Source organism: Babylonia areolata, chromosome 25, assembly GCF_041734735.1.
Source record: "Babylonia areolata isolate BAREFJ2019XMU chromosome 25, ASM4173473v1, whole genome shotgun sequence".
Classification (NCBI taxonomy): Eukaryota; Metazoa; Mollusca; class Gastropoda; order Neogastropoda; family Buccinidae; genus Babylonia; species Babylonia areolata.
Window position 1 is genome coordinate 13,636,667 of NC_134900.1, and position 27,522 is coordinate 13,664,188.

Sequence of the window (27,522 nt, forward strand, 5' to 3'; positions counted from 1 at the left end):
GGAGCATAGCCTTGGTTTTCAGAACATGTAGACATTACTTTCATGTCAGCCGATGTGAGTGGAGAGAAATATTGCGTTCTTCTTTGTTTCGAAATTGTTCCATGTCAAATTTGTCTCAGATCAAACTCTCACTTCTGCGCAAACTGAAAGAGTCACTTGTAGTAAGCTCCCTTATCTGAGAAAAGGCGATCACTCAACATTCGACAAAAAGTACACAAAGTGATAGGGGAAAGCGAACATCTGTGTTTGCCCATCGACACAGAAAGTATCGTTTGATTGGATAGCATCAAATCCATTCTTCTTCTTCTTCTTTTTTTTTTTTTTTTTTTTTTTGGTTTAATCATGTTAATCACTGCTTACAATATCATATGACATTAAGCGAGTTCATTTCATGCGCTTGTTTCTGATAAAACATCGCGAGTGTATGGCACTAAGGCTCATTGTGTGTTTGCGCGCGCGTGTGTGTGTATGTGCATGCGCCTCGTATGTTGCACACGAGCATTGCACTCAATATGTGTGTGTGTGTATGTGTGTGCATGCGCGTCATGTATTATGTGTGTTGTATGTGTGTGTGTGTGTGTGTGTGTCAAAGGATTTTGCTAGACCAGTGGCCAGGCCCCCCAGAAAACCTGGCGGGCACCATCTACACAGCCCTCAGCGAAGAGAAGTGTCGCATCGCTGTACTGCCACCGTCGATCGTTGATGACCTGGCTGCAGAGTTCGAGAAAATTCCTGAGAACACTTACAAGCTCTACTTTGTAGGATTCATGGGAGAGAAGGTAATCTTTTTTTTTATTATTTAGAAAAAAAAGAAGAAAAAACCCCACAAAAGACATACATATACACACACTCCAAAACAAGCATATTTCAGCCCTGTTCTGTAAGGGAGTTTTAATTCCAGGGCGCACAAAGAAAGAACTGGCATTCTTTGCAGATGTCTGCAATGCGTTATTTTATGTGGTGTTTCTTAAATTTATGTTTAAACATTTACACCCACCTCTTGTCACCCCCAGAACGTAAACGTAAGTTTGTTAATCACCTGAATGACCGATGCTGAAACCTAGTTACCTTTACATGTAAGTATGTTGCCATGTATAGGCTTTTAAACAGCGTAAAAGACTTACTTACTGGTGTGATACAAATTACTTGATACCGATTGTTGCTGTTGCATGTGCTGTTGTATGTGCTCTCAAACTTCACATGCTCATGATACACACAAATCCACACACACACGCACAGGTAAATAAAACAATTCTGTCATCTTACCACTACCACTCTCCTCTGTCTCTCTAAGATTCTGCAGATCTCTAGTTCATGATTTCACATGGAAAAAAAAAAAAGAAGTTCCTACGATTTTCTGCATTTCTTATTTTGGCTGTACACTTCTCATGCACATATCCTTAAGGACCTGTATGTCTGTCCACCGCCAGAATGTGCCTCTGTGTCTGCATGCCAACAGGTGGATAGCCTCATACTGACCTCAACCTTCAGGTTCGCACACATCGCTATGCTGAACTACGTAAGTGCCGAGCTCCTACTGACATCCGTCTGTGCAGTCTCCGAGCCGGTCTATCGGGGATGTGGGGAACTCTTACAACCCGGGATCCTGTCTAAAGTCGTAGACGAAGATGGTGTAGAGATCACCTCAGACAAATTGGGCAACTTGCTCATCAGGTCTCCGTGCATGTTTAAGGTGGGCCATGGTCCGTGGCATGGACTTGTAATGGTGATAATGATAATAATGTACATTTGTATAGCGCCATTTCTCTTAGTAAGCTTTACATGAAAGAAAAGATTACAAATTACATTAATTATTCATGACCACTCTTTCTCCACCCCCCACGCCCCCAATTTAGCACCCTATTAGCTTTTGGAAATTAACACCCTATTAGATTCATGTCATCAGGACAAGTTGTTCTGTTTAAATTCCTGTACCGCATGCCACTTATAAATCACCAGTGTCACCCCATTTCCATATTTTTTTTTTGAAGTGTAAAAATACAATCTATACATCAACTTAAGACAATAAATAGTACTCTCTCTCAGTCAGCTTCAGTCTTGTTGCACATGACACATTAGTCACTCATCCAGTGCTATTTAACCAGATATCTGTCTGCTGATGAGTAGTTGGACTTTTTTTCTTCTTCCCCCATTTCATTTTAACGAATCTGAAAAGAATGTCTCCCTGTATCTTATTCATATTACGCATTACAAAAATACTACCACATATGTATCTGGTTTGACGGGCGCAATAGCCGAGTGGTTAAAGCGTTGGACTTTCAATCTGAGGGTCCCGGGTTCGAATCACGGTGACGGCGCCTGGTGGGTAAAAGGTGGAGATGTTTTCCAATCTCCCAGGTCAACATGTGTGGACATGCTAGTGCCTGAACCCCCTTCGTGTGTAGACGCAAGCAGAAGATCAAATACGCACATTAAAGATCCTGTAATCCATGTCAGCATTCGGTAGGTTATGGAAACAAGAACATATCCAGCATGCACGCCCCCGAAAGTGGAGTATGGCTGCCTTCAAGGCGGGGTAAAAACGGTCATGCATGTAAAAGCCCACTCGTGTACATACGAGTGAACGTGGGAGTTGCAGTCCACGAACGCAGAAGAAGAAGAAGAAGATGTATCTGGTTTCTCTTTTTTTCTGTTCCAGTGTTACCTGAATGATCCAAAAGCTACTGAAGCTGCATTCACAGCGGACGGCTATTTCAAAACAGGAGATCTTGGTAAAGTAATGGAGGGCGATCACCATGTGAATCCCCAAGACAGCACCAATGAATAAAATGTCCTATCAGGGGAGGGGCGCAGCGGCTGTTTTCTCTGATGCTAGAGTTGTGTATGTGTGTGTGAGTGTACATTTGTCACCCTCCACCATGAAATGAGTCGCTATGCACCAGAGGTTTAGTAATTGATGTAATATAAATCTGCAATAAAAGGGCTTTGCAGCAAAAAAAAATATATAAATAAAAATTTGTAAATTAGATAATTCTGTGAAAGGTTATTGTGATTTAAAGTTTTGAAGTTGTGAAAGTAACAAACCAAGAAATAAAGGCCGAAAAGTTTGGAACCACATACTTCAAAGTTGAACGAGCAGTGATTCTGCATCATCTGCTCTTGAAATCAGTGCCTCCATATTCAGTGAGATCAATTTCATGACCATCAGACTGGTTGGAATGGTCAGTTCCATCAATGAATTACTCGGTTAGAAACTTACAGATGTAGTCTTAACTTTCTGACAAAATGTTCGCACCACAAGCATATATTGTCAAGAAATTTCTAAGTCTTTGTTGAACAACGTGTTTTCGCTCAGTGCAGTCATGTTTAAACGTGCTGAATGGTTGGTTTCATCTCGTGATCTCTCTCTGCCAACAATAGAGGGGGTTTTCACTTGCTTTCGTCATGTAATCTCTCTCTGCCAACAATAGAGGGGGTTTTCACTTGCTTTCGTCATGTGATCTCTCTCTGCCAACAATAGAGGGGGTTTTCACTTGCTTTCGTCATGTGATCTCTCTCTGCCAACAATAGAGGGGGTTTTCACTTGCTTTCGTCATGTGATCTCTCTCTGCCAATGACAGGGGTTTATCCTTCACAGTGACGCACTGTTTCCATTGAATGTCCTTAATTTGAAAGCGATGATTGGCGAGTAGATTAAACTTAAACAATGAGAAGGACATAGGTTGAAAGCCATGAACCATGATAATTTGACCGGTCGACTGTAACAGATTACAGAGGACAAGCTTGTCCAAGCTGATTAATTTTGTGAAGTAAAAAGCTATCAGAATGATGGGTTTGGCATTTTAGCACACTTTCAAGGCAAAAGAAGACCTAAATATGTCAATATGCCATAAAAGAAAGCCTAAAGTATATCAATAAGTCAAAATTTGACATGACGTTCTGAACCCACCAGCCTAAAATCACCCCAGCAGCAAAGTTGGTCAAGTGCGAAGTGACTCATTCAGTGATGAAGGGTCACTTTTGTGAATGTGAGTGACCATGTGCATCTTAATTCCTTCCCAATTTCTTTCTTATTACTTGTAGTGTTTGATGACAACATAGATGAAGTGGTGTGATCAAATACCATAAGCAAAAACTGCATACCACCAATGTATCAGTTGCATTGCCTGTGGTATTTGAATTGATACACCACCACCCTTTCAATAGAGAGAAATACAAGAACTTGTATAATTAATTTTTTAATGCAATGGTTGGACAGACAGACAGACAGAAGGGAGAAAGTCACGTTTATCACATTCACAAACCACATGAATACCTCCAACAGAAATGACCCAAAGGAAAATGTTTAACAACTTTATTTTCAACAAATGTACTCTGTTTTGATTCAGTTGTTGACCATCAAAATCATCCAGATTCATGACAAGGTATATGACACAAAGCCATAAAAAAACACACATCAGTTTCCCATGGAGAAACAAAACACATACAGTCTATCAACTCTCATTCATTTATCATTTATTTACACACAATCAAATAGGAAAAAAAAAAAAAAAAAAAAATCCTGTCCCTCTAAGATCCACACACTCACTCCCACACAAACACACTCTCTCTTTCTCTCTCACTTTCCTACTTTCTCTTCATTCTTGGTCAGCGGAATGACCATCACTTCGTTTTTTGTTTTCATTGACCACCACCTTCCCATCCGGTGCTCTCGTCCAACCCCTGCCACAAGCATGTCCCCTTTCTGTGAAAACTTCAGGCTGTTCACAAAGCCAGTCTGCAACACAAACAACAATAAATGTAAAAGATTTTAAGAATAAATAAATACACATGTATTCACAAATATTTCATCAAACAACAGATAAAATAAATAAATAACAAGAGAGGCAAGGCCTTCAAGATTCACTTGTGATAAATTAAGTCCCCTAGCATTAATTACAGAGTAATCTCCCTTTTTTACTATCTGCACCAAAATGTTTGCAAAATAAATAAAAATTCCATGCTTAGCAAAAGAAGTTCCTGTTTGAACAAAAAATGATAATGACTTCTCTTGTTGTTGTGTCAGAATAAGATGTCAAAGTGCCAAGTTTAGAGAATACAAAAAATATAAACAGTAAATGCAGTTTGGATATAATTAGGCTTCTTTTTTTAATTTTTTTGTGCCCATCCCAGAGGAGCAATATTGTTTTAAACAAGATGACTGGAAAGAACTGAATTTTTCTGCCAAATTTGGTGTCAACTGACAAAGTATTTGCAGAGAAAATGTCAATGTTAAAGTTTACCACGGACACACAGACACACACACACACACCCAGACAACCGAACACCGGGTTAAAACATAGACTCACTTTGTTTACACAAGTGAGTCAAAAATGAAGACTATTTTAAACAGGGAACATTTTGCTGATCCAATTCATAGATAAAACCAACAAAACAATGTTGTATGGCGTTTGTTTACCGCACATGAAAAGTGAACATACTTGCGTGTGACCATCAGAAATGGGCAAAGAGTCAATCCGAACCTGGGATCACAACAAGTGGTGAACACACACAGGAAAAACTTGTCAGTACGCTTCAGGATGCCTTAACCACAGGGTGAAAATGGTCATGTGTGTAGCAGCCCCCTTGCAAGAAATGACTGAACGAGCCATGGCAGAACTGGTCAGGTGTTGGACTTCTGGTCCTGTGTGCACCAGTGATCCAAGGTTCGAGGCTCAGTTTCGGCATGGCGTTGTGTCCTTGGGAAAGGTGCTTTAACTCACTCAGTACGGCCAGTCCTCTCTTCTCCTCTACACAGACCCCTTGGATGTTGTCCAGTGGGTGTCTGAATGACCCAACCTTTAGCTTCCGTCGTCAGAATTGTGGTATTCTTTGTCAACATTCACCTCTTCAGTATAAGAGCCTTCCGCCTGCAATATTTTGATGATGGTAACTGGGGTGAAATGCTGTTAACATTGTCTCTTTCGCCGTTCGTATGGAGAGAGTTAAAAGAAATGTTCTATCTAAAATTACATTTAAATAACATACTTACCGTGACCAAACTAGTGCAGACTCCGGCAGGGGTCTGACATTCCTGTCCTGTGCAAACTACTATCCGCCTATGTGGAGAAAACGAAAGTACTACGGCCGATAACCTCCCGGAAGTAGGTAACCTCCCCTTTGTCTCCCTGGCTAGCGCCCTCTTTTCCATTTTCCTCACTCCACTCAAGTGTGAATGGTTATCCGATTTCAGTTGGGGGGATGTAAAAATGGTGGAAGGAGAGCACTGGGCCCCACCTTCCTATGATGAACCGTTTATATTTTTTGTATTCACAGTGGATATGAATTAACTGCGTAAAAGGCTAAAGGACCTTTCATCTCTTTCAGGATTTGAGTGAACATGGGAGATGTCTCAAGTCTTAAAAGATTCACAATGAAATATTCTCTGCAGTTATATTGAACATTTATTTTGACAAATGGCCCCAGTTTCACTCTGTAATCTCTCTCTCTCTCTCCCATTACATTACTCCTTAGGTGATGTTCACTTTCCAGTGTGTTATTATTGTTGCTACTATGTTAGTATTATCATTAATATTATCATTGTTGTTGTTGTCAGTGGTAGTTGCGGCAATAGTAGTTTGTTTTTTTGGTGTTTTTTGTTGTTGTTGTTTTTCTTGTTTAGTTTTGTCTTGCACTTCAACCTTCTTTTCATTGTCAAATAGTGTGTGTATTTTCGCCATTGCGTTTGTGTATTGCTTGTTACATATGAACGAGTCACGATATGTTGTTGCTCAAGTCTTCTTAACTGAACGCTGTATTGCACCTTGTTTCTTGATATTAAAAAAATGTTTAAAAAAAAACAAAAAAAAAAACATGGGAGATGCAAAGTAGGAGCAGTAATCGGGTGTGGTGGAGGTGGTTTTAGGCTGGTCCTGCCAGTCATCTCATTTTCAAATTTTTAAGTTTTCAAGGGGTTAGCCCCTATCCACAATACGAGGATAAACAAAAGCTGACGACGGTTCCAGCCTGAACTCACCGCAGGGACGGCAAACAGAGGGGTCAGATGGTGGAAGTCAGAGGAACATTTCCAGACCCGGATAAACCCATCCTTGGAGCCTGCTGACAGAGAGCACACAGATATTGATCACGTTTTGCTCTTTTGACAAATGGAATCACACAGCCATTTTCAGAAGATCAAACAGTTTTGGTTTTTTTTTAAATTTTCAACAAGCAGCAGTTTAGTTTCAAATGCATTAAATTCAAAGCAAAGTAAATCCCAATGTGACCAAGAGACTGTTGCTCCCAACTCACCGGAGGCAACGAGGTCGGAGAACTGCAGAGAGGTCACAGCCGTGATCCAGTTCTCACCCACACCGGCCGACTGCTCCGGTCCACTGTGGGCGTTTCTCACCACACACAGCGGCTTCTTCTTGTTGACACTCCATACGCTGAGGGAACTGCAACACATCAGAGGAACAAAAGTTGAACTACATAGTGATTTTGTACCTCTCAAATGATATGGATTATTTACACAGAGCCTATCTTTGGTCAGAGACCACATTCTAAGCGCTTTACAAACATGGATACGGATACGGATAGTTTATTCAATAAAGGCCATGGCCCCTCATGAAGGGGGTTACAGTGAATCAACATTCAAAATCAAAACCTTACAAATTACAGAAGTGAATAATAAACTGCAAATGATAATCCACAAACTGGATAATACACAACTAATAATAATTAACTACATAATACACTGCGAAACTTAAAAGCCTTATATAAGTAAATAGCAAACTGTTTTATAATAGTTTCGTTAGTTGATGACATAAGCATGGCAAGTCGAAATAAAGTAGTTACAAACATGGAGCTGTTGGGTAAAGCCGAATGACAGGTGCCACTGGGCGCTCATCATTCGTTTCCTGTGTCATTCGGTCGGGTTTCAGTCATGCACACACACACACTGACATGTAACATTTTACATGTATGACCGTTTTGTTTAGTTATCCTGTCATGCAGGCAGCCACAGCCTGTTTTGGGGGGGGTGTCCATAGCCCACTGACCACTGACACAGATTACAAGTGTATTTGATCATCTGCATGCATATACACACAAAGGGGGTTCAGGCACTAGCTGGTCTGCATATATGTTGACATGGGAGATCAGAAAAATCTCCTCCCGTAATAACACGTCAGTCAGACACAAAGCATACAAAAATACCCTCTCATACATACACACACATGCGCTCTTACACACACGATAAGGCATACACAAACACACATGGAAGAAATAGATGTGGATCCATTCAATGAATGGAGTGCTTTAACCACACAGACACTCTTTGAAAAGGAATGTATCAGTTTTGTTGTGGAAGGATATATAGAGGACTGTGACTGCTTGAAAAAAGGCAGTAAATTCCAAATTTGTACAACTGAAGAACAGTAATTCATGTTCTACATAACCCTACAAACTCAAAATAGTGGGGGCAAAAAAACCCTCAAAAAACCAACAAAAAAACACCAAAACAAGTAAAGATGTGAAATCCACTATATGATCAAAAGAATAGAACGGAAAGACCAATTCTAAACCCAGTTTCAAAATCATCTACTTTTTAATCTGTACCAAATGCGAAACAAATATATGAGTGACAGTAAGGTGGAAAAAAAAAAAGAATAAGAAAAAAAATATATAAACTTGTCAACTCACTTGTCTTGGCCACCAATCACGAAATATGACTCGTTTATCAAAGCCACGCAATCGGATTCCCTGGAACACATACACACAGCCCATCCCATCAACACACACACACACAGACAATCCCATCAATCATTAATTAATCAATGATTAATTAACCAAAACCCTAAACAGCAACCTCAAGGGCAAACAAAAACAAAACCTGTTCTTAAATTCTGTATGTTACAATTTTCTGATTCAGCATACATGCCCAATTATTTCTCCTTGGCAAACAACCTGGACTATAAAATCAATATACAAACTAAAATCAACTAATTCAATACTTGGCTACAAAAAACAATCACCGAACAAACTGTCTCATTCATGACACTTACCCCATCAAAATAAAATATTGCATAAACAAAAGAAAGAAAGTACCAGGTAATCACCAAAAAAAAAGATGAAATCACAAATTATGCAAGCTTTTGCCTCTCACGTCCCATTTGTTTCAAAGAAAGACAAAACTTTTAAACACTCATCCCTCTCTCCGGTTTAAAAGTTTCAGCATCACTTTCACAGAAGCGTGCGGACTGATCTACATAAACTACACCACACCTGCTCTTAGAAAAGAAAACAACAAACAAACAAACAAAAAAATACGCCCTAGAGAAGAAATACTGACGTGTGCGCATAGAATTTTCTCGTGCTCTCCATGGGAAAGTTGTGTACGAGCACTTCTCGCTCCCGCCCTCCCACGGTGATTGCACACTCCTGCATGAGAGAGTCGATGGCCACCATGTCTGTACCATGACTGGAAACAGTAACAACAACAAAAATATATATATATTACAAGACAATACAATGCATGGCTTATTTCAGGAAACCTACCTTGTGGAGGTAAAAGAAAATGTTACTTATTTCATAGGTACATGAAAATGTTTCTTACTTCAAGTAACTATCAGGTACAAGAAAATGTTACTTGGGTAACTACTAGGTACAAGAAAATGTTACTTATTTCAACTAATAATACAGTAATAGGTACATGAAAATATTACTTTTTTCATGTAACCAATACAAAATATGAAAAACATTTCGCATTGTACTCACAATGAATTACAATCGCCATTCCAACTAGTTGGTGAATGGATATACAAATAAAAAAAAAAACCCACCCATAAATCAAACAATAACAAATATGCACATTAAAGATCCTGTAATCATTGTCAGCGCTCTGTGGGTTATGGAAACGAGAACATACCCAGCATGCACACCCCTGAAAACACACAAATACACACAATCACACATAATCACAGTGGAGTGATGGCCTGGAGGTAACGCATCTGCCTTGGAAGCGAGAGAATCTGAGTGCGCTGGTTCGAATCAAGGTTCAGCCGCCGATATTTTCTCCCCCTCCACTAGACCTTGAGTGGTGGTCTGGACGCTAGTCATTCGGATGAGACAATAAACCGAGGTCCCGTGTGCAGCATGCATTTAGCGCCAGTATAAGAACCCACGGCAACAAAAGGGTTGTTCCTGGCAAAATTCTGTAGAAAAATCCACTTCGATAGGAAAAACAAATAAAACTACACGCAGGAAAAAATACAAAAAAATGGGTGGCGCTGTAGTGTAGCGACGTGCTCTCCCTGGGGAGAGCAGCCTGAATTTCACACAGAGAAATCTGATGTGATAAAAAGAAATACAAATAAACACACACACAAAGACATGCAAGCATGCATACACACACACATACAAAGACATAGTCCTACCTTCCCGCCTTCTCACCTTTTCTCCTGCTCCCCCCCCAGCCCCCTAATTTTTTTGTGTTTGGTGTGTGAATCTAATATCACTATCACTTCGAGTCAAAAGACGTTGTTAAATCAGACAACTCCGACACACATAGACACCACACACAAACAAGTCCGACCAGATAATTAAGTACAAACCCATTGTTTACACACAAGAGAGAGAGAGAGAAAGAAAGAGAGAGAGAAAAAAAAGCAAAAGAAAGAAAGAACAGTGTGGTAAATCTAAAGCAAAACAACACATCACTGTTTCTACTCACTGAGATTCCACATAGGACATTTCATCCAGGTTCCAGCATTTGATCATTCGATCAAGACCAGTACTGAACAACGTGTGGAAATTTCTGCGAAATGTCAACCCCTGTACAGAACAAAAATGTTTTGTATGAAAAGCAGACATGACTCTCAACAACACAACTGTCAATCATTTAGACAGAATAACTCTGAACTTGAAACACATTCTGTTTTCATCACTGTTAAGCTGACAATGTTATATGGCAAAGTGTCAAAAGCGGAAAAATAACAATAAAATAATAAAACACAGTGAAGTAGAGACTAGAGGGTGAGGGAAACACATTGAAGCATTTAACATTTCAAACAGTTATATTGTCCCAACTGAAATACAAACTTCAACACTGAGTAAATCTACTGTCACTAACAAGTCAAACAAATGATAAAAGCAAGCAAAACAATTAATGAAAACCATTTACCTGTTAAAATATAATTCAGTTACTGAAAGACAAAACTGCTAATCGAGCAAAAAACCTGACAAAGACTTGTGGAAACTTATTTCCCCGTTACGTCCCCCGTGCCTACACACACACACACACACACACCACACACACACACACACCACACACACACACCACACACACACACACACACACACACACCACACACACACACAGGCATGAGGAAAGCAACTGACCGTGACTGCTTTTCTGTGTCCTCGAAACGTGTGGATGATTTTGCAAGTCTCAGGATCCCAGACTTGTATCAACTTGTTTTCGTCCCCAGTGGCCTGAAAAAGAAACGGCAGATTATCATCACACAGTACAAGAACAACCCTGCCCATCTCCACCAATTAATTAGTAACAGGAGAAGGAAAACACAACTCTAAAAATTAACAAGGACATACGCACACACACAGACACACACAACCATAAACGCAAGAAACGGCAGATTATCATCACCCAGTACAAGAACAACACTTCTCAGCTCCACCAATTATTAACAGGAGAAAGAAAACAGAACTCAAATCTGTCAAATTAACAAAAGGAGCACAAGAACTACAGTGAAAAAGATAAACACAGAGGGAAAAAAACAAACAGACCAATAGACCTTTGTCAATTCAACAACCTGAGAACAAGAACTAGAGGGGAATGCACCTAATCCCCGAAAAAATACAACCACCAAATTCAGGCAATTACTAATATAAAAAAAGGAATCTAAGATTCCCAATCAAAAACAAAAACAGATCACTGCAAATTACAATCAGAAGAAAGAAACGCACTTTAACTCTTTCACCACCAAGCTTCTTTGTGAAAACCACTCCCCAGCGCCAAATATTTCAGATACGATTCTCTCAGTCATACGCTTCGGTTCATGTCAAAACAATGCAATGGACTTGTTCACTTAAAACTTGGTCAGGGGACAAAGGTTAGTCGTTGCTCTATTAGCTGGAAACTGGCTGCAGCTGTCAGGCTTTCTAACAGCAAGAAAAATTATTTTATAAACACGACCCCTCGATGTCGGCTTAAGTCACCTATGGCAATGAAAGAGTTGACGGGCGCAATAGCCGAGTGGTTAAAGCGTTGGACTTTCAATCTGAGGGTCCCGGGCTCGAATCACGGTGATGGCGCCTGGTGGGTAAAGGGTGGAGATTTTTACGATCTCCCAGGTCAACATATGTGCAGACCTGCTAGTGCCTGAACCCCCTTCGTGTGTATACGCAAGCAGAAGATCAAATACGCGTGTTAAAGATCCTGTAATCCATGTCAGCGTTCGGTGGGTTATGGAAACAAGAACATACCCAACATGCACACCCCCGAATGCGGAGTATGGCTGCCTACATGGCGGGGTAGAAACGGTCATACACGTAAAAGCCCACTCGCGTGTATATGAGTGAACGTGGAAGTTGCAGCCCACGAATGAAAAAAAAAAAAAAAAAAAAAAAATGAAAGAGTTAAACACGCCGTTCTTACCAAGAACTTGCCATCGGAACTGATGGCCATACACAGTACACACGATGTGTGCCCCACGTGCGTCTTCTCCGTGTCCTTTCTGCCCCCTGGCACCACGTGAAGCCTTTTCCCTGTCTCCACACACCCTGGTGACACACAGCATCTACTTCAACTCATGTACAAGGCAGGTGCTCATCATTCATTTCCTGTTTCATTTAGTCACACACACCCTCTGCACTTCCCTTTGCGCTCCTCCCAACACCCCCGCATTGATGTTTCCATGTGGTGTGTGTTTAGGGAGTGTGTGTGTGTGTGTGTGTTGCTTCAGCAGTGACTGTGTGCTTTTGAGTGTATGTGAATACTGTGTGAGGTGAGCTGTGATGTGTATGGCAGGTTGGTGCGTGCGTGCGTGTGTGTGATATTTTGTGATTTTTAACAAATAGTAAAGAGTGGTAACTTTCTCCACACACAAGGTACATAACTTCAAGCCATAGCCATAAGTTATACACAGATTCTGTTGTGTGGTGTAAAGCGCTATTGTATATGTATTATTCATGTGAGGCATTTAAAGTTATTATATGGGGAGTCTGCACCATGTAAGTACAATGTAGTAGTAGTAGTAGCATGTATATCAGGGCAGATATTACTGCCAGGGACAACTCTTTTGACACTATGGGCTGTTTTATGTGTACTAAGGGCACGCCACAAACGGAACCTAAGGTTCATGATCTCATCTGAATGGACTAGTATCCAGACCACCACTCAAGGACTAGTGGAGGGTAAGAAAATAGTGAAACGTGTGGGATTTGTTTCCATACATTCTCTATTCTCTCGCTTACTAGGGGAGAGCATTACCACAAGGCCACCACTCCACCATATACATACGTTATCTCTCTCACATACACACACACATGGAAATAAACTTAACCCTTTCACCGCCAGTCAATTTAGAGTACAAAATTCTCTTGTTGTATAAACACAGAAAAAACAATGGCTAAGAATAGCTGGGGATTCCCCCCTGCGATATATAGTAAATGTGGCCTATCTGACCACCGAACATTAAGAGCAGTAGGTTCAAGGATAACAGAGCATTGAATGGTCAGTCAACTTTCAGTGACATGGGTCCTCTACCATGCCTGTGCATGAATACGAGCTTGGCAGTGAAAGGGTTAAACCAACAGATCTGCAGACACCTACACTTGTATATATCTAAAAAAAAAAAAGCAGAAAAAGAGGTACACACACACACACACACACACACACACATCAGGTCTCCCCAACTCACATTTGATAACGGTGCCGTCTTTGGAAGCACTGAAAGCTGTCTTCCCGTCAGGGGAAATCACTGCACAGGTCACCGTCAGGTTGTGACCTTTCAACTTTCTGATCTTGTCCACATCTGGATGTGTGTACTGTCAACAAACCAAAAAAGTGTCAGCAGGCAATTAAAAACACCAAAAAAATGTTGTATCCACACTCACACATGCTCAAACACACAGTCACAAACATGCAGACACACTCACAATCACAATGAAAGTTATCATAATGTAATGATGAAATATACAGGGTCTGCTAAGCAGAGTGAAATACACTCACACACACTATCTAGAATTAAAACATATGCAGAAAACAAATAAACCACTCTTCCAACAAACTGGTTATAATTTCAGTAACATAAAACGGTAAGACAGATATCACAGCTGAGTGGTTACTGTGTCACGTCAAATATCCAGAAGTTCCTGGCTTGAATCCAACATTAAGTGAAAGCTTAACTCACTCAGTACGGCCAGTCCTCTCTTCTCCTCTACATAGACCCCTCGGATGTCCAGTGGGTGTCTGAATGACCCAACCTTTAGCTTCCGTCGTCAGAATTGTGGTATTCTTTATCAACATTCACGTCTTCAGTATAAGAGCCTTCCGCTTGCAATATTTTGATGATGGTAATTGGGGTGAAACGCTGTTAACGTCGTCTCTTTTGCCGTTCGAAAGAGTTAACTCATCGATTTCTGGGTCTGAGCATTACTCTGGTTTCAATATGCATAAAGCATAAAGAAAGGGAACCAACTTCTACAGTATTTCTGGATGTGTCCACATGTAATCTGGAGGGAAAAACCCCCCATATATTTTCTGTGTTTTTCTGCATCAGGGAATCCTGCCGAGGCTGTAAACTCCCTAAGGTTGAATGGGTTAAGACTGAATATTTGAGATTTTTCCAATCTCAGATTAACATATATAGGAAATTTTCTATCTAAAATTATGTTTAAATAACATACTTACCGTGACCCAACTAGTGCAGACTCCGGCAGGGGTCTGACATTCCTGTCCTGTGCAAACTACTATCCGCCTATGCGGAGAAAACGAAAGCAACTACGGCCGATAACCTCCCGGAAGTAGGTAACCTCCCCTTTGTCCCTCTGGCTAGCGCCCTCTTTTTCCGGCAGCCATCATATAAACAGACTTATACTACAGAACTATAGTTCCCGAAACTGCTACATACTTAGATCAATTACATGATTCGAATATCCTATAATTCATGCACGATAAGGAGAAAATACATACATAATTTTCTCGACTTATAACTAAGCACAGGAAGAAATTACACAATGATCTTCCACTATACCACTTACTTGATCAGCAACGCATTTAAAAAGTTTCCCAGACTGCGCCAGCTGCAACAAAGAAAGAGAAAAATGTAATAAAAGATCATCATACAGGGACTAAAACCAGCACTACTGATGCTATCATCAACTGGAATAACATACAAATTCATGCATACATGCCTGTGTGCATGGGTTTCATTTTATTGTGAACTTCTTGTAGTGCTTATCTCATCTACATTTTCAGTTCTTGAAATAAGAAATATACATAACCTTATAGTTACACAGTTTATACAATTAGTTTATAATTCAAGGCAAATGTGTGTATAAGTGTACATTTCTGAAAAATCATTCAGACAGGCACACTCTGAAAACTAGGTGGCGAAAAAAAAACAACCAAACCCACACAGCTATGAGCTTCCTGTTGCTATAATTATGAATATGATTCACAGTATCAAAAGAAAAGAAACAAATATCCTTTGAAAATAAAACTGATGATTTCACCGATTATTTCAAATAGAATGTGTCAAATGCTCTTCATCAGATACTGACAGTGTGAGCAAGCGAAACGACAAACCCTGAGCACTCACAGCACTGTTCTGAAAAATTTTGCCAACCACCATTAATTCAGCTAGAACACACCAAATAGGTTTTTAAACAGCAAATACAGACCGTGACTCAGTGAGCAAGCGAAATGACAGCGCACTCACCGCATTGTTCTGTAGACGTTTGCCGACCATGTCTTCCTCCTCCTCCTCCTCATCAGCACCCACTGAAAATACAATGATACAAACCTGATATTATACTAAAATATCCTATGGCTACACCACCTGATATTCTTATTCTGATAATAAGCTTCATTCATTTTATGACAGTTCACAGAAATGTTTATAACATTAATAATATGCCGAGTTGTTTTTTTTTTTAATGAATAACATTAACAATGTACTAACGTTTGCTGATAAATAAAGTATCATCATCGTCTGTTCTGGTACTTCAGTTTGGCACATACATAGCTCTATCATCACAGTAAACTGTGTAAAGAAAACAGTGCACTACTGAACTTGGTTTCAGAAGAAAGAAAATATTTGTTCAGCCCAACATTAAAGACCAGACCTGAACTCTCACTTCTGATAGGTTCCATGTCATGTACAACGACCACCAATCTACCGAACCAGTGTAATCAAGAGTGGTTTCTTCTTCTTCTTCTGCGTTCACTCGTATGCACACGAGTGGGCTTTTACGTGTATGACCGTTTTTACCCCGCCATGTAGGCAGCCATACTCCGTTTTCGGGGGTGTGCATGCTGGGTATGTTCTTGTTTCCATAACCCACCAAACGCTGATATGGATTACAGGATCTCTAACGTGCGTATTTGATCTTCTGCTTGCATATACACACGAAGGGGGTTCAGGCACTAGCAGGTCTGCACATATGTTAACCTGGGAGATCGTAAAAATCTCCACCCTTTACCCACCAGGCACCAACACCGTGATTCGAACCCAGGACCCTCAGATTGACAGTCCAACTCTTTAACCAATCGGCTACTGCGCCCGTCGAACCAGTGTAATCAAAAGTGGTTTCATTTTCAGACTAATTTGATGCTGAAAACATGGCCTCTTCAATTTAAAAAGACCTTCTCAGTACTTTGTGTTTTGCAAATGTCAGTCATCTACTCTTTTTTTTCATTTTTTTTTTTCAACAGCAAATGTGGTATAGCGTACACAGATCAGTCCGCATGCTCTCACAGCTCCCTGAACCTGAAACCGATTTGAACATGACACATTCAGCATACCTTCGTTGCTCAGCTGTTCGAGGTACAGTTTTGCCAGACGCAGTTTCTTCTCCTCAGGCGTTTCCTGCTCTTCATCAGAACTGCCCGCCACTCCGTTACCTTCCGCATCATCACTGAAAGACACAGCTCACTTGTACAGGCACTGTCATCCTTCATGAATCCCCCCCACCCCCACCCCACCACACACACACTCACCACACCCCCTTTTTTTCCTCCCAATTGCTGAACCTCAACAGCCCAGTCTTTGTACAAACTAGTGATTCTCCCTCCAGCATTCTTTGTTCACATTTGTTCATTTTTCTTGGTACTTTGTTGCAGCAACAACTAAAGCAGATACTGATCCATAGCTGTTTCACCCTCAACTTTGTTAACAATAAGCATAGCCAAAATACTTTTTATCTGAAAAAACAAAATAGTAATCAATTCAAATGATAAATGATGCATTAAAAAACACAGAAGCAATCTTGATTTCTTTTTCTTTCCTTATTTATCCTTAATTATTTTGTACTTGATTTTGTTTTGTTTTGTTTTTTCAAACATTACTTTTTATTCTGAACCAAGCTATCAGTGTCATGCTTACCTGTCTATTTCTGAGTCTGATTCTATAATTTCATCAAGCTTTCTTTTTCTGCCCTTTGGCTTTCCTTCCCTTGTGTTTTTCCCCTTTGACTTTTGGCCTGCACTCTGCAAAAAACAATAACATGTTTTCATCCACACATGGCTTCTGATTTACATCACATCACAGCCACAGAAAAAAACTGTGGTTTTGATGATGTAGATACTATCTGCATGCATCAACAAGTTCAAATAGAACATCCTGGTGGCATAAACAAAATAATCAAGTCACAATCAATACACATGACATAAGGTTATGTGTTTTAGAATAGTAATGAAATAAATGAATAAGTTTAGATAAATGTAAATCAGTTCTTGCTTCTAAATTCAGTTTCAATATTCAAACTATTACTAGCTAACAGTAACACTAACAGAACCAACAACTAAACATTCATCCAAATGCAATCAAGTTTTCAAGGCACCAGGGCAATATCCACAATTTCCCCTTAAAATAGAATGAGTAGTGTCCACAACAAGGTGTGGGCGTTCATTCTGCTAGTGCCAGTCACAGAGGAGTGGAGGGGAAGAAATGAGGATATATTTTTATATAGCCGGTACCAGCTCGTCTGTTAACCCGGAAAATTGGAAAAACGGACAGTTATCTCCACCCTATTCCAAATGTGACTGCTACAGTGATCTCAGACTGAAACAAAGCACAATCAATGCTCTAACTCTTCATCAGTTCGTGCATTCGTGCACTACATATTGGAACACGTCAACAGTGTAAGTGTAACTGAAACCGTACTTCAAAAACTAAGTCAAAACCTGCAACTGCACTTCATAAAGTCAAACCTCCCAAATCTTGGTCGTTACCAATTATCAAAATTAAATTCAAACGGTGAATTGAAAGAGCGAAAAAATGTATACTTTGTCTTACCTTTGCAGTGCGCTGTCCTTTCTGGAAAAACGGCATTTCTCTTCGATAAACTCTCAAGACCACCTCGTGGTTGCGAAAAAACGGAAGTGTCTTGTTGCCAGAGTTCAATTTGGTTCGTTTCCGGGTCGGTGGCCAAGGGAAATAACTTGTGCAGTAAAAAAAAACAACAAAAAAAAAGAAAAAAAAAAAAAAAAAGAAGTAAGAAATGAATTGTAAAATAATGATTTCAACAACAATGATAATAAAATGATATTAATGATGACAATGATGATGATAATAGTAGTAATGATAATAACAACATTAATAATAATAATGATAATAATCGTAATAAATGAATAATCCCACAAAAGTGCTCAGCGCTAAGTTTTGTTTATAATGAATTTGAATATAACAGAAACTTGACTTTGATTGTGAGGAAAGGAACTGTTTTCCTTTCTTTAAAAAAAACACACAAAAACAACACCTAAACTGGTGTTGACAGACAAATATTTCCAGAGAAAATGATATTTTTTGCACATTTGAGATGCAATGCATTATTTTTTCTCGCATTTATTGTGTGTGTGTGTGTGTGTGTGTGTGTGTGTGTGTGTGTGTGTGTGTGTGTGTTGTTGTTGTTGTTGTTGTTGTTGTTGTCAGTTGTTGTTGTCGTTGTTGATAGACTCCTCCTTTTTCTGTGACAGAATATTCAGAATGATGATAGTAGTCGCAGTCGCTTGAGAGAGAGAGAGAGAGAGAGAGAGAGAGCACAAGACAGACAGAGAGAGGCAGAGACAGAGAGAGAATGTGTGTGTGTATATATATATATATATATATATATATATATATATATATACGGTACTGTTCAAGTCTTTAACAGTAAGCCAAGATGTCGTGATCAGCCTTTCAAGTTTATTGTTTAGCCTTTTTTTCCTCTCCCGTGTATTTCCTGTTCTCAGCCGTAGTGAACTCCCATGTGTTTTAAGTGAAAATGCATCCTTGTTCTCGTCCCCTGACACAAGACAAATGCGTTCGGCCAAGCCCGGGATTTGTTCGTCGTTAATCTTTACATGGAAATAAAGTTGTACATGCAAACTGAAGCTTTTGTTTTTTTCAACAATGGGCAATTTTAGATTAAACCATCCAGTCCTTATAATTAACTCTACACAAGAAGGGACGTTTGTGTGATCGTGACTGCCAAGTCAGTCAACAAAAGTGAAAGTTTGATCACGTGACTTCCGGGTTGTGTGTTTTACCTTCCTGCTTCTGAATTGTCGTCTGACAAGATCAGGAAGACGCACCTGTTTTGTAAATTGTGTGACGTTTTTGAGGACTTTCTAGAACAATGTCCAGAAAAATCGAAGCAATTTTAAACGACTTTGTGCTTCATGTTATCGACTTGAAAGCAGAAGATGATCCCGCTGGGACAGGTTTTCACAGAGAATTCCGGGTGAGTGATAAGATAGTGGAGAAGAACATTAAGCGGTTATAACCGATCCACACCGCATAGTTACAGACACGGATTATGACAACATGTCAGTACGAAAAAGATTTACAGTGTGCTTTCTGACATAATCATCTCATTCTCATACGAAATCGCGCGGACACACACACAAACACACACACACTGACACACACGCGCGCTCAATCACACGCACACAAACACACACACACACATTGACACTGATCGCATGCACATTCTCATGCAGATGATTTACTGACACTTGTGGTGGGAGAGGGGTGTCGAAAGCTTGCTGTCCTAAAACAGGTTAAACCACTTTTTTTTTTAAACACTTCATGGCAAGGGGAGAGCTGTGTCTTATCTATATTCCTGTCATCCAGTGGTGGAAATGCCATTGTCTCACAGAAACAGATACTGAAAATGACATTGTGAATGTTTGGCTTTTCAAATGCACAAGAAAAATTCAAAATTAACAAAATATGTTTCCAGAAAGAATCATGCTGATAGTGACACCAGACAGTGTGAAATGTAACCATGAAGAGCTGTTGCCAGTCATATTAATGCATGTCACTCGTCAGTCAATTGTTGTCTGAATGTTCCTGCCTAGTATTTTCCATGTTGATCATATTTGTGTGCTTTTATTAAAAAGTTTGGAGTTTTTGCCAGTGCAGTGAGTGAGTGTGTTTAATTTACAGAATGTGTATTGTTTGCTTAAGGAGCAACATGACTGACTTCAAACCCAGATTTTTTTTTTTTTTTTTTTTTTTTTTTTTGAGAGGTTTTCAATGGTCGTAAACTTAACAAGCAGGGAATTTCTGCCTGTCAGTGTCATACAAGTATGTTTTAAATAGTCTATAGATATAGATAGGGAAAATATTATATCTACATGTGATTAATTTGCTTTGATATGATTCAGGATGTTGAGCAATTGATATAGTAATGCTCTCGTTCATGTGTGTGTGTGCATCTCTGTCTTGAGTCTTTTCAAGTGCTAATAGCCTGAACAGAAAGGAATTTAGGCAAACAACAGTTTTTGCATGATAGTTTTCAGGCTCATCAGAATTAAAGGCCAGTAAAATTATGCTACACTGATCCATCAAGACTGCTGTGTACACACATGAACAGACACAAAACACACAAAAACATGTCGGCATGCAACACTGTTAAACATGTTTGTGTTTGCACGTGTGTGCATGGGTGCACACACAGGCATATATATATGTGTGTGTGATGATGTGTAAGAGTGAGAGAGAGAGAGTGTGTTCAAACCACTCACATTTATTTTAAGTCTAGCAAAACACACTTGCATAAGAATCGTGTAAAGACAAAACTGCAGGTGCAAATAGAGTTAGTCAATGATCAGTTAACAGGTGTAATGGCCAGTCTCTTGATTTTTCCTTGAAGAAAAAACCCAGCCTTTCAGACTATTGATCATTTAATGTCAAGGAATTTCACAGAACTGCTTTAAACTCAACAACTAAACAGTATATGAACAGAAGACTGAAGAGCAGAAAGAAATTTTTGTGGTCTGTGAGACTCCACAGACATTAATTAAAATAATGATTAAGATTGTTTTCAGCATTTGTTTTGTAATTCATCTCTAACTGCTGAATGAATACTTTCTTTTTGTATACATGTGTGTGACTGAGAGATAGAGGCAGAAAGTATCCTCACTGGCAGAATTATTTATTTTAATGATATGATTGTAAATCTGTTGGGTGTGATTTTATATAGTCTTTTTAATAAAAAGAAAAGTAGCTTAAGAGCATGCTATCCATGCAGTTTTTTAAAAGGAATTTATACTACAAAAACTGTTTTTGTATATTTGTGAAATACTATAAAAACTGATTACCAGATATGTCTAATTGTGATACCAGTGGCTTCATATTTTGAGCATGATGTTACTTCCGAAGCAATACTAATGGGTGTACACATGTGTTTTTGATTTATTTATTTTATCATCATTGTTATTATTTTTTTTTTTTTTTTACTAGGTTCTTCGAGAAGAACAGATTCAGAACAAGAATGAAGAACGATTTCCAACAGATGACGGCAGAAGAGAAGAAAACCTGAAGAAAAACAGATACAAAGACATCCTTCCTCGTAAGTTTTTTTGTTTTTCTTTCCCCAAGGATTCAGTTGTGAAATAATTGATCGTGAAATTATTACAGCGTATTGATCTGTCATGGTCTGTGTTGCTTTTGTTTGAAGGATGGGAATCAGGGTGTGTAAATACTGTGCACATTTGCACAGATGCTTAATAAGTCTGTGGGAAGTACATAATGAATGTATGTTTGTGTATGTGTGCTCAAGTTTTTTGAAGCAGTGAAAGAAGCCCTTCATTTTGATCCATCTGCTGTTTCTCTGTCCCTCTCTGGCTCCATCGCTGATTTCTGGACTTAATTTTGGATTTTTTGTGAGCATGTTTGCATCTGAGCATTCATATGGACTGTTTGGCTGTTTTGTCAACATTTCCATGTAGACCATTTGCTCCTTCCCTCTTTCTTTCAGCATCAAATCCACAGTACTTTTTTGGGATGAGAGTTTTGTGCACAGCCATCTTTGCACTTTCCTCTTCTGGTTATGGCCTTGTGAAACATCATCAGATACTTCTAATGATATCAACTCTCTTTGTCACAAGGAAGATAATTGCCATTAATTTTGTTAACCACAGACGTTTGCAGTGATATCAACCCTCTTTGTCACAAGGAAAATAATTGCCACCAAACTGCAGTCATTTACTTTGATGACATGGAAATGATGATCTGGTTATTGTCACTTCAAAAGTGGGGAGATAGATGTAATGAGTCATTCTGTCCATATTGCAATCCCTCACATAGAAATTATACAAATAATGAGGCCAGGAAACGATATGAATAACAAATAGTAAAGGGTGGTAACTCTCTCCATTACACAAGGTACACAACTTCAAGTCAATGATGCTTACGCTACTGATTCAGCTAGCACACAGGTAAATAAAAGGTACATTGGAACAAACCCAGACACTTCCTCAAAAAAGGAAGCGCCGGGCCTGTCCTTATACCAATCATTTGACATGTGCACACAGCAGCAAAGACAGAAGAAATGTGCAAACACAAATTAGCTTTTATTCAAGACTGGCATAGCCTCTTTAATCCTGAATCAGCCACACAGTAGGTTCGTAGATTTTGATAAATGTTCAGAACAATGGAAAAGAAAGGTCTTATGATGTTTTTTACAGCGAGCATGGGTGCTTTTGACAGATTTTCAGAAAAGTGGAGTAGAAAGGTCTTATGATATTTTTTAGAGAACAAGGGTAAGAAAGGAAAAAAATCACATCTGCTTCTTTCCTCTTACCTGTGACTCATCCAAATTGAGTGTTGTTTTTGTTGTTGTTGTTTTTTTAATACCTATTTTGCACCAGCAGACCAGAACCTTTCATTGAAATTGATACTGAAAACACTAATTGGACATGCACCAGAATCGAGAATGTGACCAATGTGCTTTCCCTGAGGTCACAGATTTGTTGCTTCTGTTTTTCTATATTGTCACCAGACTGGCTAAAGGATCTTTCATCCATGGAAGAACGTTACACTTATTTGCAGGCTTAATTATGATGTACATTCTCCGTTTCTCTTGTGAACCAGTGAACCTGAAGTATGCAAAGTGAAACTTAATGAACATGAAATTGCCACAGTCTTTTATCAAGATAGTTGTACTCTAACAAACTTAACCCCAATAGCTTCATCTACTTATGACCAAGCAGGAAGTAGTTGGATTGTTGTGTGGCCATGAAAACCTGAAATGGGTGGGAATTGACAGCTTCCGAATGTCTTACAGGAAGGAAATACTTGCATTGTCACACAGTAGCTGGTACTTAACATGGTATATTCATGAATGAGTTTCTGTTTCGAGGATGTGGCAGAGCATGCAGACTGTTCTGTATATGCTGCACCACATCTGCAGTGGAAAAAAAAGCAAATGCCTGCCCTTTACAGAAACCCCAGGTTGCTGATCAGGCCTTATGAGGATGAGTGTAGTGGATGTGAAATATAAGAAAGAAGGTGCAAAGGTGAGATGTAGGATATTATGGTGAGAGGGGATGGGAAGGATGGGGGCAGTGGGGTAAAGGTGAGTGTGTAAAGGGTGAATTTATGCCAGAACACACTATTTTTAAAGTAACATTTTCCTTGGAAGCTAAAAGTTATACCAAAACACGCCGTCTGAAAAAAGAAGTAACATTTTTCCTTGGACCTTTGTAGGTGTAGTTCCTTTTTCCATTTTCATTGGGAACTTTTTTTCTTTTTTCATTGTGTGTGTGTGTGTGTGTGTTGAAATGCAAGTGCAGCTTTACAGTATGACATGAATGGAAAGGATATTTTGAATGCAAGTTTGTGTGCACATGTGTTCATTTAATGCATAGGAGTGTGTGTGTGTGTGTGTGTGTGTGTGTGTGTGTGTGTGATCTGCATGCTTATGCAATTCCTTTATCTGCTCATTTTTTGTTTTGATTTCTTAACCAAATCTATACATGATAATATTTTAAAAATTTAAGTTCACTGTCTTTTATTTCTTACTAGTCTTTTTGTGGGTTTTTTTTTATATTTTCATATCAGATGTTATTTTTATTATGATTTTAAAAAAGGAGAAAAAAAGGCATTTTGTTTCATTTTTTGTTTTTGCTGTACAGATTCAGTTTCAGTTTCCCAAGGAGGCATCGCAGTGTTTGGACAAATCCATATATGCTACACCACACCTGCCAGGCAGAGGCCTGACCAGCATCAATACCCAACACGCTTAATCAGGCCTTGAGTGCATACATATAATATATATATTTGTGTACCTATCAAGAGTGGAATTCTTATTCAAGTAGAATTTGCCAGAGGACAACCCTTTTGTTGCCATGGGACCTTTTTCAGTGCACAGAATGCGAGCTGCACATGCGACCTCAACTTATCATCTCAGTGGAATGACTGGTGTCAGTTTGATTTTCCAGTCAAACACAGACCCGACGGGCACAATAGCCGAGTGGTTAAAGCGTTGGACTGTCAGTCTGAGGGTCCCGGGTTCGAATCACGGTGACGGCGCCTGGTGGGTAAAGGGTGGAGATTTTTACGATCTCCCAGGTCAACATACGTGCAGACCTGCTAATGCCTGAACCCCCTTCGTGTGTATATGCAAGCAGAAGATGAAATACGTACGTTAAAGATCCTGTAATCCATGTCAGCGTTCGGTGGGTGATGGAAACAAGAACATACCTAGCATGCACCCCCCCGAAAACGGAGTATGGCTGCCTACATGGCGGGGTAAAAATGGTCATACACGTAAAAGCCCACTCGTGTGCATACCAGTGAACGCAGAAGAAGAAGAAGAAGAACACAGACCGTCATGGACTCTGTATTGGCAGATGAGAGTCTGAACTGTTCTGCCACCGTCCTCGCTGCACGTTCCTTTGCTGTACAGAAAGACGACAAAAGTAAACTACTGATTGGTGTCATGTACTGTACCGTGTCAAACTGATGCAAACTAGGCCTGTTAGTTTGCTGTGTTTGGACCAGATTTGCGGCAGTGTGGTCATAAAACATCTTGCTATTAGTCTGCCATCTGCTATACTGCAGTGAACTTTTAAATGCGGTGAAATCTTTTTTTTTTTTTTTTGCAGGTGATGATCGACGGGTCAAGCTGACAGAAATTGAAGGTGAAAATGGATCAGATTACATCAATGCTTCCTTTATTGATGTAAGTGAACCTTCCTCAAGGGATGGGAGTTGACCATGCGTTCAGTGTGACAGTGGTAGATTTTGTTGGCTCTGAATGTTTTTGCTAATATTTATGTTGATTATAAAGGATTTCTCATTAATCAACTGAACAAACCATGCCAGAAAATAGAGTATTGCTTTTTTTTTTAAAACGCATATTGTCATAATTTATCAGAAGATTAAAATCAAAGTATGTAAATTGTGCTTTCGTTTCCAAACATTGTCATATTTGTGTGTGTGTGTGTGTGTGTGTGTGTGCGTGCATGTGAGTGTGTCTGTGTGTGTGTCTTATAGCTGTTTCTGACACCCCTTAATTTTCATGGAGAATTAAAATTGAACCCTGAACTGCTCAGATCCTATCTTGTCCTATTGCAGGAATACTGACACTGTTTTGATTTGCACTGTGCCTATAACGTGTACCTGCGGGCTGCAGCTCACTATGTGCAGTGCTTTCTGTGAGGGCTTTATATCGTCAGGAAGGGGACTGAGACATTCAGACGTCAGTGAGGAATTGTTCATTCTACTGATGATACAAGGGACAGAATCAAAATACTTCAATGAGGAGTTGTATCGATTCTGGTGATGTTACAAGGGGCAGAATCAAGATACTTCAGCAAGGAAAATATGTATATATTCTGGTGATGATACAAGGGACAGAACCAAAATATTTTAGTGAGGAAATGTATTGATTGTGGTGATGACACAAGGGACAGAATAAGAATATTTCAGTGAGTAATTGTATCAATTCTGGTGGTGAGATGAGGGACTGAATCAAATCCTTCAGTGATGAATTGTATAGATTCTGGTGATGAGATGAGGGACAAAATCAGAATACTTCATTGATGAATTGTACAGATTCTGGTGGTGAGATGATGGACAAAATCAAAATACTTAAGTGATGAATTGTATAGATTCTGGTGGTGATATAAAAGACAAAATCAAAAGGCTTCCTTGATGAATTGTATAGATTCTGGTGATGATGCAAGGGAAAGAATAAAACAAGAACTTCCTGTAGACATTAGAGCCAAAACCGTATTCATGAAATTATGAATTATGTGGAAAACTTCTTGTATGAAGTGTTTTATTTTATTTTATTTTATTTTATTTTATATAGTATTCTAAGTGTGGTTTAAAAAACTTATTTTTTATAAAAACTCAATAGAATATTTGATAAAAGAAGTATATCCTTTTCAGGGTTACTAAATGAAATTTATATTCCAGTTTTTCTTTCAGTCCAAAGCAGTTGAAGATAAAAAAATAAATAAATTTTTAAAAAAAGGGGGGAAAAAAGGCAATTTTGAATGAAGATACATCTTTCACACTAAAGTCTTTCTACACATTTTATGAAGCAGTGGTTACCAGCATAGATACCATTCTTTTGCTCAACACAAACTTGGTTGTCCTCTACCCAGATTCAAACACTCGTCTGTTGGGCACTGTTCTTTCTCTGTCTCTGGACCTTGCAGTTGGAATGAACTTCCTCTTTCACTTCGTCAGGTCTTCACACTCAGCTCTTTCAAGTCTGGCCTTAAAACCCACCTCTTCCCAAAATAGCCTCCCTTGCCTGCCTCTTCCTTGTCTTTAGTTTCTACAGTTTTAGAGTTATGCATGTGTGTGAATGACTGGTGCGAAGCACTTTGATTTGTCTCTGCACAAGATTCAGCTCTATATAAATACCATTATTATTATTTATTATTATTATTATTATCCTCTACTTTTTCAAGATATTTTTCTTGATCAGTAATATGCAGTGGATTACTGCTTGCAGTGTGTTTTTTATCGGTGTCCTGTTTTTTTCTGATGGTGATTTCCGAGATAACATTATGCAGTGCATTACGTTTTTACCAGTGTTCTGTTTACTCAATAC

At 39.2% G+C, this 27,522-nt stretch overlaps 3 protein-coding genes across 6 annotated transcripts in view; 2 read left to right on the forward strand and 1 right to left on the reverse strand.

Annotated features, from left to right (window-relative positions):
- The first annotated feature begins 524 nt into the window (after positions 1-524).
- LOC143300078 (uncharacterized) lies at positions 525-2,794 on the forward strand. The gene is made up of 3 exons (XM_076613639.1): positions 525-779; positions 1,460-1,693; positions 2,660-2,794. Exons 1-3 carry the CDS (start codon positions 537-539, stop codon positions 2,786-2,788), a joined length of 606 nt encoding a protein of 201 aa, XP_076469754.1. The 5' UTR covers positions 525-536; the 3' UTR covers positions 2,789-2,794.
- Positions 2,795-4,300: 1,506 nt separating this feature from the next.
- Positions 4,301-18,620, reverse strand: LOC143299546 (U3 small nucleolar RNA-interacting protein 2-like). Of its 2 annotated transcripts, none has more exons than XM_076612829.1 (14): positions 18,480-18,620; positions 17,568-17,671; positions 16,988-17,100; positions 15,903-15,964; positions 15,223-15,264; positions 13,881-14,007; positions 12,617-12,741; positions 11,341-11,433; positions 10,673-10,773; positions 9,293-9,421; positions 8,644-8,703; positions 7,252-7,397; positions 6,977-7,059; positions 4,301-4,738 (listed from the first exon to the last, which is right to left on the reverse strand). In XM_076612829.1, the coding sequence occupies exons 1-14, from the start codon at positions 18,513-18,515 to the stop codon at positions 4,580-4,582; spliced, it is 1,380 nt and encodes a 459-aa protein (XP_076468944.1). In that variant the 5' UTR covers positions 18,516-18,620; the 3' UTR covers positions 4,301-4,579. The 2 variants fall into 2 exon arrangements, with proteins under 2 accessions (XP_076468944.1, XP_076468945.1); XM_076612830.1 differs by having other exon boundaries at positions 4,304-4,738; positions 6,977-7,056.
- A 1,092-nt stretch (positions 18,621-19,712) lies between these two features.
- Positions 19,713-27,522, forward strand: part of LOC143299506 (uncharacterized) — a 46,879-nt gene continuing 39,069 nt past the window's right edge. For all 3 annotated transcript variants that reach the window (XM_076612761.1, XM_076612763.1, XM_076612764.1), the window contains exons 1-3: positions 19,713-19,905; positions 21,912-22,020; positions 25,559-25,635. In XM_076612761.1, the coding sequence (XP_076468876.1) occupies positions 19,801-19,905; positions 21,912-22,020; positions 25,559-25,635 (291 nt within the window). In that variant the 5' untranslated portion in view covers positions 19,713-19,800. The remainder of the gene's footprint in view (positions 19,906-21,911; positions 22,021-25,558; positions 25,636-27,522) is intronic.

Coding starts and splice junctions, on each gene's coding strand:
- LOC143299546 (XM_076612829.1), bottom strand. CDS start 18,515: ATGCCGTTTTTCCAGAAAGGACAGCGCACTGCAAAG. Junction 15,265..15,902: donor AACGTCTACAGAACAATGCG/GTGAGTGCGCTG, acceptor TCTTTGTTGCAG/CTGGCGCAGTCTGGGAAACT. Junction 8,704..9,292: donor AGAAAATTCTATGCGCACAC/GTCAGTATTTCT, acceptor TATGTGTTCCAG/GGAATCCGATTGCGTGGCTT.
- LOC143300078 (XM_076613639.1), top strand. CDS start 537: ATGCGCGTCATGTATTATGTGTGTTGTATGTGTGTGTGTGTGTGTGTG. Junction 780..1,459: donor TAGGATTCATGGGAGAGAAG/GTAATCTTTTTT, acceptor GCATGCCAACAG/GTGGATAGCCTCATACTGAC. Junction 1,694..2,659: donor GGTCTCCGTGCATGTTTAAG/GTGGGCCATGGT, acceptor TTTCTGTTCCAG/TGTTACCTGAATGATCCAAA.